This window comes from Haematobia irritans, chromosome 5 (assembly GCF_050003625.1).
Source record: "Haematobia irritans isolate KBUSLIRL chromosome 5, ASM5000362v1, whole genome shotgun sequence".
Taxonomy (NCBI): Eukaryota; Metazoa; Arthropoda; class Insecta; order Diptera; family Muscidae; genus Haematobia; species Haematobia irritans.
The window spans coordinates 137,513,837-137,529,310 of NC_134401.1; the positions used below are offsets into that span (position 1 = coordinate 137,513,837).

The window sequence follows — 15,474 nt, forward strand, 5'->3', positions numbered from 1 at the left end:
TATATATATATATATATATATATATATATACCGATATGGACTTATATGGCCCCAGAAGCAAGAGTTTTACCCAATTTGGTTGAAATTTTGCACTAGGAGTACAATTAGTAGTGTAGTCAAGTGTGCCAAATTTTATTGAAATCGGTTCAGTTTTAGATATAGCTCCCATTTACAGCTTTCGCCCGATTTACACATTTTTGTGATCAAAGTCTAGGTCGCAATTTAAGTCCAATCGCCTTCAAATTTGGCACATGTTCCTAATTTGGGTCAGAATAGAACCCTATTGATTTTGGAAGAAATCGGTTCAGATTTAGATATAGCTCCCATATATATCGTCCGCCCGATTTACACACATATGACCAAAGTGGCCAATATTTTGCTTCGATTAAGTTGAAATTTTGCACAGGGAGTAGAATTAGCATTGTAGCTATGCGTGCCAAATGTGGTTGAAATCGGTTCAGATTTAGATATATCTCCCATATATAGCTTTCGCCCGATTTACACTCATTTGCCCACAGAGGCCAATTTTTTGCTCCGATTTAGTTAAAATTTTGCACAGGGAGTAGAATTAGCATTGCAGATATGCGTGCCAAAATTTGGTTGAAATCGGTTCAGTTTTAGATATAGCTCCCATATATATCTTTCGCCCGATATGCACTAATATGGACCCAGCAGCCAGAGTTTTACGCCGATTTGCTTGAAATTTTGTACAAACATAACACTTAGTCGTATAGTCAAGTGTGATTGAAATCGGTTCAGATTTAGATATAGCTCCCATATATATCTTTCGCCCGATATGGACTAATATGGTCCTAAAAGCCAGAGTTTTGGCCCAATTTGGTTGAAGTTTTGCACAGGGAGTAGATTTAGCATTGTCGCTATGCCTGCAAAATTTGATTGAAATCGATTCAGATTGAGATATAGCTCCCATATATATCTTTCGCCCGATATGGACTTATATGGACCCAGAAGCCAGAGTTTTATCCCGATTAGCTTGAAATTTTGCACAAGGAGTACAATTGGTAGTATAGTCATGTGTGCCAAATTTGATTGAAATCGGTTCAGATTTAGAAATAGCTTCCATATATATTTTTCGCCCGATATGGGCTTATATGGCCCCAGAAGCCAGAGTTTTGGCCCAATTTGGTTGAAATTTTGCACTAGGAGTACAATTAGTAATATAGTCATGTGTGCCAAATTTGATTGAAATCGGTTCAGATTTAGATATAGCCCCCATTTATATGTTTTTCTGATTTCGACAAAAATGGTCAAACTACCAACATTTTTCTTGTTAAATCGCCACTGCTTAGTCGAGAAGTTGTAAAAATGACTCTAATTTTCCTAAACTTCTAATACATATATATCGAGCGATAAATCATAAATAAACTTTTGCGAAGTTTCCTTAAAATTGCTTCAGATTTAAATGTTTCCCATATTTTTTTACTAAAATTGTGTTCCACCCCAATGCATTAGCCAACTTAAATTTTGAGTCTATAGATTTTGTAAAAGTCTATCAAATTCTGTCCAAATCGGGTGATATATAAATGTACGTATTTGACGGATGTGATATGGTATCGAAAATTTAGATCTACAAAGTGGTGCAGGGTATAATATAGTCGGCCCCGTCCGACTTTAGACTTTCCTTACTTGTTTTTTACTCACATTGTGTTCCACCCAGTGCATTAGCCGACTTAAATTTTGAGTATATAGATTTTGTAGAAGTCTACCAAATTCTGTTCAGATAGAGTGATATTTAAATGTATTTTTTTGGGACAAACCTTTATATATAGCCCCCAACACATTTGACGGATGTGATATGGTATCGAAAATTTAGATCTACAAAGTGGTACAGGGTATAATATAGTCGGCCCCGCCTGACTTTAGACTTTCCTTACTTGTTTTAAAATTAAAAAAAAAAACTTCGTTATTGTTTTTGATTTTGGATAAATCGCATTGAGCCTCAAGAGAATATTTGTTATAGGCGTTCCAGAAAACAAATTGACTATGGGTTTATAAATCGCCCCTTTGAACTTGAACTACCCAGCAAAAAAAGGGTTGCCAAAAAAGAAGTGAAAATGTTCTCTTCGGATTCGGACGTCGTACAAAATTGGGGCAGAAGCGATGAATTTAACATGGTCTTATCATAGGTTTGATGTCCTCCATTTCAACAACCGTTGCACTGAATTTGCATCACTTCTTAAGGTGTGATCCGATTTCAGTGTTTTGGATGTGAATTAAAGAATTTTATACTATTTGGCCAAATAATTTTTATGTTTTTTTTTTTAATTAATTTCAATGAATTGTAACGCTTGTCTAAAACGTTAGGCCGCAAATATTTTTAAAAATTCGAAATTTTTCTAGAATGGAATTAGGTTAGGTTATGTTACGTGGCTGCCCGATGTATCAGGCTTACTTAGACTATTCAGTCCATTGTGATACCACATTGGTGAACTTCTCTCTTATCACTGAGTGCTGCCCGATTCCATGTTAAGCTCAATGACAAGGGACCTCCTTTTTATAGCCGAGTCCGAACGGCGTTCCACATTACAGTGAAACCACTTCGAGAAGCTTTGAAACCCTCAGAAATGTCACCAGCATTACTGAGGTGGGATAATCCATCGCTGAAAAACTTTTTGGTGTTCCATCGAAGCAGGAATTAGCACGGTGAAATTAGCATTTATTCGACAAAATTTGAAATAATTTGTACCATTTTATTAATTCTTTCTCTGTTTTTAATCTATTTGAAAGAAAAAAAAAATAAATTTACCCATTAAAAATATGAAAAAAGTGATTTTTAAAAAACCGTATTAAAAGTACTTCCTGTATAGTTAGAATAAAGAACTTTTTAGGGGTAAATTTTTGGAAGTGCTTTTAAAGTTATGCCTTTAGAAAAACTTCCAAAAATTTTTTTGCTGGGTACCACTAAAAACAAAAACAAATCTTGAATTTATTGTCGAAATGGGTTTTGTAAAACTCTGCTTAAAAAATACTTCTACCCATTATGGTTATATTCCTTTGTGAGGAAAGCCCCGTATATACTTTCTCAATAATAAAAAAAGTGAATTTACTTTTAATTAAAATTAAGATTAAAGAAATAAAAAAAATTTAAGTAAATCATTTTGAAGAAATCAGGCCAGGGATGACCAAACAAAGGTGACAATTTAGTCCATTTAAAGATTAATATTTAGCTAAAGAGCGTGAAAATCCAGCCAGTATATTTTAAACTAATAAAATTCAAAAGAATTTTGCTGCAACTTTCATTGAGATATAAATTAAGAATGTATCCGTGGCAGGACAGTTTATGCAAGGGGGAAATAATGATGACATATGACCAATGCACTATGGCGAAATCATGATTTTAGCGGCAAAAAATACTTCCCACCAAGTTAGCTTCACAAACTTTGGTGAGCAGATTTGTAGTTATAAAAAAATGGATTTTAGAAAAAAAAAAAATGGGCGGGCCACGCCCACTTTTTAGAGTAATGGCTATAAATACCTCGTGAAATGGTGTTATTTGTTTTTGCATCCTTCAGCAGTTCTTGACTAGGCAAACAAAAATGCTGAATATATTAAGCCGGAAAAATTTCATCTTCATGCTCAAAACGCCAAAAAATTACGATTTTTCACCGATTTCTTCTGTTTTCCTACTGTTGCCGCCACATACAGAGACCCCATAAGGATTTTAGTCTATTTTGCCATCTCTACACGCTCACAAAAAATTGCTTCTGTAACATATATTCCCAAACATATTTTGCTTCAAGCATATACATTTTTGGCTATTGCCCAAACATTTATATGTTTGATCTCTTCCAATATATAATATGTTTGAAAGCATATTGGTCTAAACAATATATGTTTGGGTAGTCAATTTCCAAACATTTTGTATTTTTGCATCCAAATTCAATAATGTTGTCTTCCAAAAAACAATATGTTATTATGTGAACATATAATATGTTTGGAAGCATTTTGCACCCAAAAATCTTTCTCACTTCCACGAGATTTTTTAGTTCTTAGCACCTTTTTCTGTAATACAAACATTGTAGAAGAAATTATTCAATTGTATGATTTTTTTTTTATTTTAATTTTACCTTTTGCCGGACGGGTATTCGAACAGCGGACCACACAGTTTGTAAGGATTAAAGAAGTAGCTGATCAATTGCCCAAGGAAAAATAAAATGTTAATTTTGTAATAACAAGCAACAACCACCAACTTAATTCAATATCGCTCCCTGTTAAATAGCGCTCCAAGCTACTAAACACATATATGTTTATAGGCTATTTCTAAATTAATATATGTTTGCATCCAAGCATATTATATTTAAAAACATTTTATGTTCTAACATATTAACATATATGTCCCAAACATGTTATGCTAGTTTATGAACATTATATGCTTGCACTCAAAAATATTGTGTTTAACAATTTGTGTTCCAAACATATAATGTTTATAGCCAAACATATGAAAAACAGCCTTTTTCATCCGTGTATTTGTTAACAATTAATTCTGCATGTTTAAAGAATGATTGTTTTAATTGTCAACTATTTTTTAACGAAACAGTATATCTTGTCAAGAAGCGTGGTTTTAATGCGCCATTTTTAGTCCTTGCTTGGTAGATGTAATTGCCTAATTGTGCAGTTTTTAGAAGACCACGAGATTTTAAGAATTGTTAGCAGTTTTTGCACTAAAAAGTATGTTGTCTCCTTAATTATTTATTGTATGTCATTTTAACGAACCTTGTTTGTAGGAATTTTAATATAAGTGCGAATTGTGCCAATAAATTTTAAAGCCGAAACTTTTCGTACTTTATTCAAAGTCCAGCGGAAATTGCTAGCTAGACCTGTTTGCTGTCAACACCAACTATTGAAATTGATGAATTGAAATTTTACCAAACAATCAAAGTAAGAAATGTAGCCTATATAATATTTATGAATAACTTTGTAGTTCACACAAAGTTCATACGATTACTTTAACAAAAACTTTTGCAATTTTAGTTGTTTTTTTTTGTAATCCAAACCATTTACAACGTTTAGTGACTTTCCGAGTAACTAGGTTCTTGTGAACAAGAAATACATGAGTCAGAGCTATCCATAGCTCAGAGATGCATGTGAAGTTTATGGTGAACTCTGAATTCTTACGAGCGGTACCTGCTCGATCTTTTTTTCAACACTTGTTTCGGGTCTCAGATTAATTTTCTGCAAGGAAATCTACAGTTACTACTGAAACCTTGTTTCCTTGAGATAAATATACTAATATTTTGTATATTGTGGCAGACACCGGGGACCATTCATATTTTGTGAAAAATATTTCACTATTTTTATTGCAATGACGAGTACCATTTTCAAATTCCGAGTTGAAAGCAATTAAGATTGACTGTAAATTTTTTAAAAACCACTACTAATACCAGTAAAATATGCTAAAAGGTCCTTGCCGGAAAATACTCTTCTCTCTTTCGTGCGAGAAATGGTTTTCATCACCGTTTCCACTGCCATTTGATTTCGGCTTTTCGACATGAAGACCCAAAACATTTTCTTTTAATTTTGAGTTTTTTTTTTTGCTGCCAAGACTACCCCTGCAAACGACTTATTCATATCTCAAACCGTCAAACCGTCAAACTTCAATATGTAATTTCTATAATATAATTCGAATCATTTCTCTTATTTGCCAACAAAAACTCAAAGATTTCAAAATTTTTTAAACCAGAGTATTTCTGAAAAAAAATCTCTCATTCATTCATTAGCAGTCAAATGCAGACAGTTTTGCCATGGCATAAAACTGGAGATTTCCACAAACAATCACATGTAAAAATTTCCCATGACACTTCAAAACATTTTTAGTTTTACTCCACGAAAAACGATAAAACTCCTCAAAATGTCACAAAAAAGTACACTCAAAAAACCATTAAAATAGGTACGAAATACAAACATTTAGCAAATTCTATTTGTATATAGTTAAACTACTCTCCTTGAGTATTAGAGATCATACTTACATATTTATACCCTGCGCCACACTGTGGAACAGGGTATTATAAGTTAGTGCATATGTTTGCAACACCCAGAAGGAGACGAGATAGACACATGGTGTCTTGGGCAAAAATGCTCAGGGTGGGCTCCTGAGTCGATAAAGCCATGTCCGTCTGTCCGTGAACACATTTTTGTAATCAAAGTCTAGGTCGCAGTTTTAGTCCAATCGACTTCAAATTTGCCACAAGTATGTGTTTCGGCTCAGAATAGAACCCTATTGATTTTGGAAGAAATCGGTTCAGATTTAGATATAGCTCCCATATATATCTTTCGCCCGATATGCACTTATATGGACCCAGAGGCCAGAGTTTTACCGTAATTTGCTTGAACTTTTGCACCAGGAGAACAATTAGTACTATAGTCAAGTGTGCCAAATTTTTATTGAAATCGGTTCAGATTTAGATATATCTCCCATATATATCTTTCGCCCGATATGGACTAATACGGTCCCAGAAGCCAGAGTTTTACCCCAATTTGGTTGAAATTTTGCACTAGGAGTACAATTAGTAGTGTAGTCAAGTGTGCCAAATTTTATTGAAATCGGTTCAGATTTAGATATAGCTCCCATATATATCGTTCGCCCGATTTACACTCATATGACCACAGAGGCCAATATTTTACTCCGATGTAATTGAAATTTTGCACAGGAAGTAGAATTAGCATTGTAGCTATGCGTGCCAAATTTGGTTGAAATCGGTTCAGATTTAGATATAGCTCCCATATATAGCTTTCGCCTGATTTACACTCATATGACCAAATAGGCCAATTTTTTGCTCCGATTTAGTTGAAATTTTGCACAGGGAGTAGAATTAGCATTGTAGCTATGCGTGCCAAATTTGGTTGAAATCGGTTCAGATTTAGATATAGCTCCCATATATAGCTTTCGCCCGATTTACACTCATAAAGGGTGATACGGTCAAAATTTGGTCAATATAAACTTGACGTATTTCATTCAATTTTGTATTTAAAAAACCTGAACACCCCTCATTTTGATTTTGGAATTCACTCTTCAGTTGTCAAAATGCCGTCCAAGCAAGAAGAGCAGCGTATCAAAATTTTGCTCGCGCATCGCGAAAATCCGAGCTACTCGCACGCAAAGCTGGCACAATCGCTAAAAGTTGCCAAATCAACCGTTACAAATGTAATTAAAATGTTTGGGGAACGTTTGTCGACAGCCAGGAAGTCTGGATCGGGGAGAAAACCGGAAGCAGCTGAGTCGACAAAGTTGCCGGTAGTTTCAAGCGAAACCCTAACCTCTCTCTCCGAGATGCCGCAAATAAGCTGGGTGTATCGTCTACAACCGTGCATCGATCCAAAAAACGAGCCGGATTATCGACTTACAAGAAGGTAGTGACTCCAAATCGCGATGATAAACAAAATACGACGGCCAAAGCGCGATCCCCGACGATGCTGACGAAGTTGGACTGCGTGGTAATGGACGACGAAATCTACGTCAAAGCCGACTACAAGTAGCTTCCGGGACAGGAGTTTTATACGGCAAAAGGAAGGGGAAAGGTAGCACATATTTTCAAGCACATAAAACTGTCAAAGTTCGCAAAGAAATATCTGGTTTGGCAAGCCAACTGTACCTGTGGCTTGAAAAGCAGCATTTTCATAGCTTCCGGGACTGTCAACCAAGAAATTTACGTGAAAGAGTGTTTGAATAAACGTCTGCTGCCTTTCCTGAAGAAACACGGTTGTTCCGTACTGTATTGGACGGATTTGGCATCTTGCCATTACGGTAAAAAGGCCATGGAGTGGTACGCCGCCAACAACGTGCAGGTGGTTCCCAAGGACAAGAACCCTCCCAACACGCCAGAGTTCCGCCCAATTGAGAAATACTGGGTTATTGTCAAGCGGAACCTAACGAAGACCACAAAAACTGCTAAGGACGAGCAGCAGTTCAAGGCAAACTGGCTTTCTGCGGCGAAGAAGGTGGCTGTACAAAATCTGATGGCAGGTGTCAAGCGTGAGGCCCGGCAATTCGGATTTGGAAAAGCGAAAGCCTAACTAAATATTTTTCCTGAAAAGGCCATGGAGTGGTACGCCGCCAACAACGTGCAGGTGGTTCCCAAGGACAAGAACCCTCCCAACACGCCAGAGCTCCGCCCAATTGAGAAATACTGGGCTATTGTCAAGCGGAACCTAAAGAAGACCAAAAAAACTGCTAAGGAAGAGCAGCAGTTCAAGACAAACTGGCTTTCTGCGGCGAAGAAGGTGGACAAGGTGGCTGTACAAAATCTGATGGCAGGTGTCAAGCGTGAGGCCCGGCAATTCGGATTTGGAAAAGCGAAAGGCTAACTGAATATTTTTCCTGAATTTTATACTAATTGAACTTGAAAAAGAAATTTAATTTGATTTTTTAAATAAACGATTTCACCGATTTAAACGCGTTTTCCCTTGACCAAATTTTGACCGTATCACCCTTTATGACCACAGAGGCCAATTTTTAACTCCGATTTAGTTGAAATTTTGCACAGAAATCGGTTCAGATTTAGATATAGTTCCCATATGTATGTTTTTCTGATTTCGACAAAAATGGTCATAATACCAACATTTCCCTTGTAAAATCGCCATTGCTTAGTCGAAAAGTTGTAAACATGACTCTAATTTTCCTAATCTTCTAATACATATAATACACATCGAGCGATAAATCATAAATAAACTTTTGCGAATTTTCCTTAAAATTGCTTCAGATTTAAATGTTTCCCATATTTTTTTTTACTAAAATTGTGTTCCACCCTAGTGCATTAGCCAACGTAAATTTTGAGTCTATAGACTTTGTAGAAGTCTATCAAATTCTGTCCAGATCGAGTGATATTTAAATGTATGTATTTGGGACAAACCTTTATATATAGCCCCCAACACATTTGACGGACGTGATATGGTATCGAAAATTTAAATCTACAAAGTGGTGCAGGGTATAACTTTAGACTTTCCTTACTTTTTTTTTATAAAAATATTTATCTAAAAAACTGTTTTTAATTTTAAGAAAATTGCGCTGCTTTACTCTTGTTACCACCTTTTTAAAGTTTTGTCAATATTAACTGCTGTTTGTGCATAAACAGGGTTGCCAACAGTAACAATTTATTTTTATTTTTTACTACCAATATGTTCGTTAGTAAACCCCATCTAGAAAATATTAAAAATCTAAAATTGAAAATTTGACTTTTTGCCGCTAAAATCGCGATTTCAGCCAAAGTGCAATGGCTTGACTGATCATAAAACAATTATTTCCCAGCAAAATTCTGGTAAGTATTGGAGATGAAAAACTGCTTACTAATATAGTTTGTTCTATACCCTCAGCAATACCACATGCTGGAGAATTATGACTTACCATGTCCCGATTACCATATATCAGATGTTCATGACTAGTACCATGTACCCAATAGATTTATTGGTTATTTCTCACATCACTAATTTTTGCTCATATCTCGTCCTCGCTCTTGAAAATGCTGCAAAGAAGTACTTCCCTTATATGAAATGGTGTCCTTGTCAAAGTAATCAAGATTTATATTTAATAGTAATTACTTAACAATTTTGTACTAGAATTAGCCATCTTGCAGTCTAGTCTATAGGGCTTTGCCCAAATAAATTTGACCAACATTATTTTCCTTTGTTGGTTAAGCTACTCTTGCAGTATAGTCAACGCAACGGTTTTAAAGAGGAGATCAAAACAACAAATATGATTAGCCGCAATATTATTTGGTAACGCAAGGTTTTCCTGGGGACTAGATTAATCACTTATAAAATTATGTGCAATTTTCTTATAAAATTTTTTATAAATCTTACCATAATAATCAAGAACCAAGATTCTTTATATATAGCATTTCTGTGACGCATTGCCACAGTTTAAAAATATACTTAAATTATTTTTATGATTCGTTGCATTTATACCAAAGAGTACAAAGTATCTGACTCAGTATTGTTTTCGTAATGGCGGGGTGTGGATTACTTTGCACACTCGTATACCTTATCGCATTAGGACATTTGATTACAGTTTTGGGCCAATATATTCACAGTAATCATATTAATTGGTTTGAAAGTCATGGAATATTGTATCACATTGAAGTGGCCTCAGATGTAGGTTCATTAGAAGAGTCTACGTAAAAACCAAACTTAACTAAATAAAAAAAATCCATCTTTCTAGTATTCATGGAAAGATGCCAGATTGCAATGTAAAAATCAAGGACTAAATTTGCTCAAAGTATCTGCAGAATATGATCTGTTACAATTGAAGGAATATATTCGAGAAAAATTTCGTAAGTATTCGGTATTTCATGAGACTTGGTAAACATATTTTATTCTGTCGTAGCTGTTACACCCAACTTTTGGATTCACGAAAATACTACTAAGGGTTCATTCATGGAACATATTGGTATACACTCTTCCCGAGGGGAAGATGAGAGATGTAATATGTTAGAAAATCAAACTTTTGTTCTAAAAACGGAAAAATGTTATAAATCATTGGGTTTTATATGTGAGAGATCTTTACGAAATGGATATTCAACTTATCAGTTACAAAATACGAGATATTTAATTGATTCCCGAATGGAGGTAAGAATTTCAATTATTTTTTTGTTTTGTACTGAAAATAGTCGATAATTATACAAGTCTATATGTGGCTTTTAACTCACAACCGTATTTATAGCAATTGTGAAAAAAGCAAAAATTAGGAGTAGCCACATAAGCGAGTCCTTCGCTCAATTTCATTCAACTTCAATTCCTTTTAAACGACGTACTCGTATTTCCAAATGTATTAAAGTCGGTCAAAATGGGCATATATGTTAAAGTAACTGATATTATAGGCCCATTCTCGTCGACATTTTGAACAGAAAGTGTAACAGATATACTTCTTATACTAAAAAAAAAATAATATTTACGTGATATTAAAGATAACACAACCTAAATTTTACGATGAAGCAATTTACAAAATATTGAGGACAAATTTCTTTAAAAAAACGAAATTTTAATTAAAATAAACTTTATAATCTTTGCCTCAAATTTTTATACCCTCCACCATAGGATGGGGGTATATTAGCTTTGTCATTCCGTTTGTAACACATCGAAATATTGCTCTATATATATTCTGGGTCGTGGTGAAATTCTGAGTCGATCTGAGCTAACACGCTAACTTCCGAACGAAACAAGCTATCGACTTGAAACTTGGCACAAGTAGTTGTTATTGATGTAGGTCAGATAGTATAGCAAATGGGCCATATCGGTCCACTTTTACGTATAGCCCCCATATAAAGGGACCCCCAAATTTGTATTGCAGACCCTCTAAGAGAAGCAAATTTCATCCGATAAGGTTGAAATTTGGTACATGGTGTTTGTATATGGTCTCTAACCACCATGCAAAAATTGGTCTACATCGGTCCATAATTATATATAGCCCCCATATAAACCGATCCCCCGATTTGGCTTTCGGAGCCTCCAAGAGAAGCAAATTTTATCCGATCCGGTTAAAATTTGGTACATGGTATTTGTATATGGTCTCTAACAACCATGCAAAAATTGGTCCACATCGGCCCCCATATAAACGGACCCTCAGATTTGGCTTGCGGAGCCTCTAAGAGAAGCAAATTTAATCCGATCCGGTTGAAATTGGTACACGATGTTAGTATATAGTGTCTAATAACTATGCACAAATTGGTCCACATCGGTCTATAATTATATATAGCCCCCATATAAACCGATCCCCAGATTTGACCTTCGGAGCCTCTTGGAAGACCAAAATTCATCTGATTCAGTTTAAATTTGGTACGTGGTGTTAATATATGGCCTCAAACACCCATGCACAAATAGGTCGAAATCGGTCCATAATTATATATAGCCCCCATATAAACCGATCCCCAGATTTGTCCTCCGGAGCCCTTTGGAAGAGCAAAATTCATCCGATTCAGTTGAAATTTGGTACGTGATGTTAGTATATGGTATCCAACAACCATGCAGGAATTGGTTCCTATCAGTCCATAATTACATATAGCTCCAATATAAACCGATCCCCAGATTTGACCTCCGGTGCCTTTTGGAGAAGCAAAATTCATCCGATCTGGTTGAAATTTTGTACGTGGTGGTAGTATATGATATTTAGAGAGAGAAGTTATTTGCAATTTACTTTCTGTTAACAGGCAGTTAAAGCCTAACGGAGCTACATGAAAATGACCGTAAATCTGTAAATTAAAGATAAAAACGCTTCAAATATAGGCTAAGACTTATCCTCAAAGGTCTGGCATCTTTGGTTTTTTTGAACTAAGAAAACATAATTGATCCTAGAGATAGGTCGCTAAAAATGTCTTTGGACAGTACCAAAATCCTTAAGGGAAGGTCAACATCATTGAATCCGAGTAAACTTTTTTTGAGTTTACGATACGTATGCCGGGTTTGGTTCAAATCGGTTCAGATGTAGATATAGCTACTATACATATGTATGAATGGTACTGCCGATTCATTCAAAACCCAGGTGTATCATTGGAAAAGCTAAAATTTATTGTTCAAAAGCAAAAAATATCAGAAATAGAGGTTCTGCGGTTAGGTTAGGTATAGTGGCAGCCCGGTATTTCAGACTCACTTAAACTATGTGGTATCCATTGTGATACCACAGTGGTGAACTTATCTCCTATCACTGAATGCTGCCCGATTCTATGTTAAGCTCAATGACAAGAGACCTCCTTTTTATAGCCGAGTCCGAACGGCGTTCCACATTGCAGTAAAACCACTTAGAGAGGCTTTGAAACCCCCAGAAATGTCACCAGCATTACTGATGTGGGATAATCCACCGCTGAAAAACTTTTTGGTGTTTGCTCGAGTCTGGGTTTGAACTCACAACCCTGTGTGTGCAAGGCGGGCATTCTAACCATTGCACCATGGTGGCTCCCGTGCGGTAGTTTGGCCGACTATGGAGATAATCGAAACTTTGGTATTTTTAAGGGCCAACCTTACTCTCTAAAATGCCCCAGGCGCAAATGTTCAACGGATTGAGATCCGAAGATTCTATTGTTTGGTGGCCATTGTGATGTAAAAAAATGAAGCGAGCAATTATCTTTTTAAGATATTTTGCGCGTGTTGAGATCTATTTGAATGTGCATGGTCTGCTGCCGAAATGTTTGTCTGCACATAATTTCAATACTGCCTTTAGGATATTTTTTTTCGATAATATTTGGCATTTATTTTGACCCCAGACGGCCGATGAATACAAGCGGGATAAGACCATTGGCCGTTATAGCGGCCCATACGTTTAGCATCGGTGGCGAATGAGTTATAGGGGCCAATCGAAGGTGTCAATTTCAGCTGACAATTTTGGGAGGTAAACCCGAGCATTTGGTTGCTTCTCATCGGAGAAAACCAAATTTGGTAAATGGCTTTGCAATCAAAGCAATTCCTTGGCTCCTTCCAGTCTAACTTTTTTGTGAATCGGTCGGACTCTAGTCCATAAATAAATGTGGTCGAAATTGAGCGGAAATCTACTGAGATTTAAATATTTTCCACATTTTTGTTAATTGTTAGCAAATTTGATGCAGATTTTAGATTTTTTGTATTTAAATTTAAAACAAATACAACTATTTTTTTTAACAATAGTTACTTTTATAATAATTCCGTTTTTTAGTATACCTGTGAAGAGGCCAAACAAGTTTGCTCTTTACAAAATGCTACACTTACTTCATTTACATCATATAAAACCAACTATTTACTAAAGGACTATATTTACCTCAATTTTGGTAAGTGCTGACATGGTCATTTTATGATTAAAAATTCGAGGAAATATTATTAATTATTACATTAATACATTATTAATAGATTAATTATTTTTTTGTCAAAGGTGCCCACGGAAGTTTCCTGTTTGGCAAGAGTAACTCCACGACGAATAACGCCACTGAATGTTATCCTTGGGGTCCGTTGAAAGGTTCAGACATCTTAGTGGAAAAACATGGATTTGTTTGTGAGAGACTTATTGAAGTGAAACCTGCTATATCGTTTCGTCATTTGGTCCTGATAGGTGTTGTCTCATCAGTAGCATTGATAGCTGTCATTGTTTTTATTGCACTGAAGTTAATGGTACGCAGTAAAATGCAAAATTTGAAATTGAAGGAGAGTGCAGAAAAGAGCTCAGAGAAGAAATGAAGAATATGGCAACTTCATACATGAACCTTATGAATAAAAGAACCCAGAATTACCATAATATAAGATTTTCAAATGTTTATATAGTGTCTTAAATATCTAAAAATAAATACATATGAATAGATGCACCTTGAGAAAACAGTAAACTGGGGTAAGGCCTAAACTTTCAGGATCAACAAAATGGGACATATAAAAGTGTAAGTCATATATAAAACGACCACACATCCAAAACAAGTGGATCCAATGACTTTCGCCTTCTTTTGATTCCTTTCCTTTTAAAATAAAGACACTTTTTGGTGAACTTTAAATATGGGCTCCATAAAACCAAATTTTGAATTCAGAGCTCATTCATTCTCTATTAAAGAAAGCATTCACGTAAAACTAATTGACAGTTTAAAAATCCTTATTAGCACAAACACTTCTAAGAAAAGTTGCTTCCTAGAAAGACCCAGCAACAAATTTTGGAAGTTCCTCTAAAGGCACATCTTTAGAAAAACTTACAAAACTGTCCTCCGAAAGATGTTCTTTAACAGGTTGGCTGATAAGTCCCCGGTCTGACACATAGATGACGTCGCTAGTATTACATGCATATTATTTTTTATAGTACCAATCTTCAAATGATTCGTGTCAAAATTTGACGTCTGTAAGTCAATTAGTTTGTGAGATAGAGCGTCTTCTGTGAAGCAACTTTTGTTATTGTGAAAAAAAAATCGGAAAAAAAGGAATTTCTTGTTTTGATAAAATACTGTTTTCTGAAGGGAAAAAATACGGTGGACGCAAAAACTTGGCTTGATAATGAGTTTCAGGACTCTGCCCCAGGGAAATCAACAATAATTGATTGGTATGCAAAATTCAAGCGTGGTGAAATGAGCACAGAGGACGGTGAACGCAGTGGACGCCAGAAAGAGGTGGTTACCGACGAAAACATAAAAAAAATCCACAAAATGATTTTGAATGACCGTAAAATGAAGTTGATCGAGATAGCAGAGGCCTTAAAGATATCAAAGGAACGTGATGGTCATATCATTCATCAATATTTGGATATGCGGAAGCTCTGTGCAAAATGGGTGCCGCGCGAGCTCACATTTGACCAAAAACAACAACGTGTTGATGTTTGCAGCTGTTAACTCGTAATACACCCGAGTTTTTCCGTCGGTATGTGACAATGGATGAAACATGGCTCCATCACTACACTCCTGAGTCCAATCGATAGTCGGCTGAGTGGACAGCGACCGGTGAACCGTCTCCGAAGCGTGGAAAGACTCAAAAGTCCGCTGGGAAAGTAATGGCCTCTGTTTTTTGGGATGCGCATGGAATAATTTTTATCGATTA

General features: G+C 35.7%; 1 protein-coding gene across 1 annotated transcript; it reads left to right on the forward strand.

Annotated features, from left to right (window-relative positions):
• The first annotated feature begins 9,940 nt into the window (after nucleotides 1-9,940).
• LOC142238460 (uncharacterized) lies at nucleotides 9,941-14,288 on the forward strand. The gene is made up of 5 exons (XM_075310106.1): nucleotides 9,941-10,104; nucleotides 10,172-10,283; nucleotides 10,337-10,578; nucleotides 13,631-13,742; nucleotides 13,844-14,288. The coding sequence occupies exons 1-5, from the start codon at nucleotides 9,958-9,960 to the stop codon at nucleotides 14,143-14,145; spliced, it is 915 nt and encodes a 304-aa protein (XP_075166221.1). The 5' UTR covers nucleotides 9,941-9,957; the 3' UTR covers nucleotides 14,146-14,288.
• Nucleotides 14,289-15,474: the final 1,186 nt, after the last annotated feature.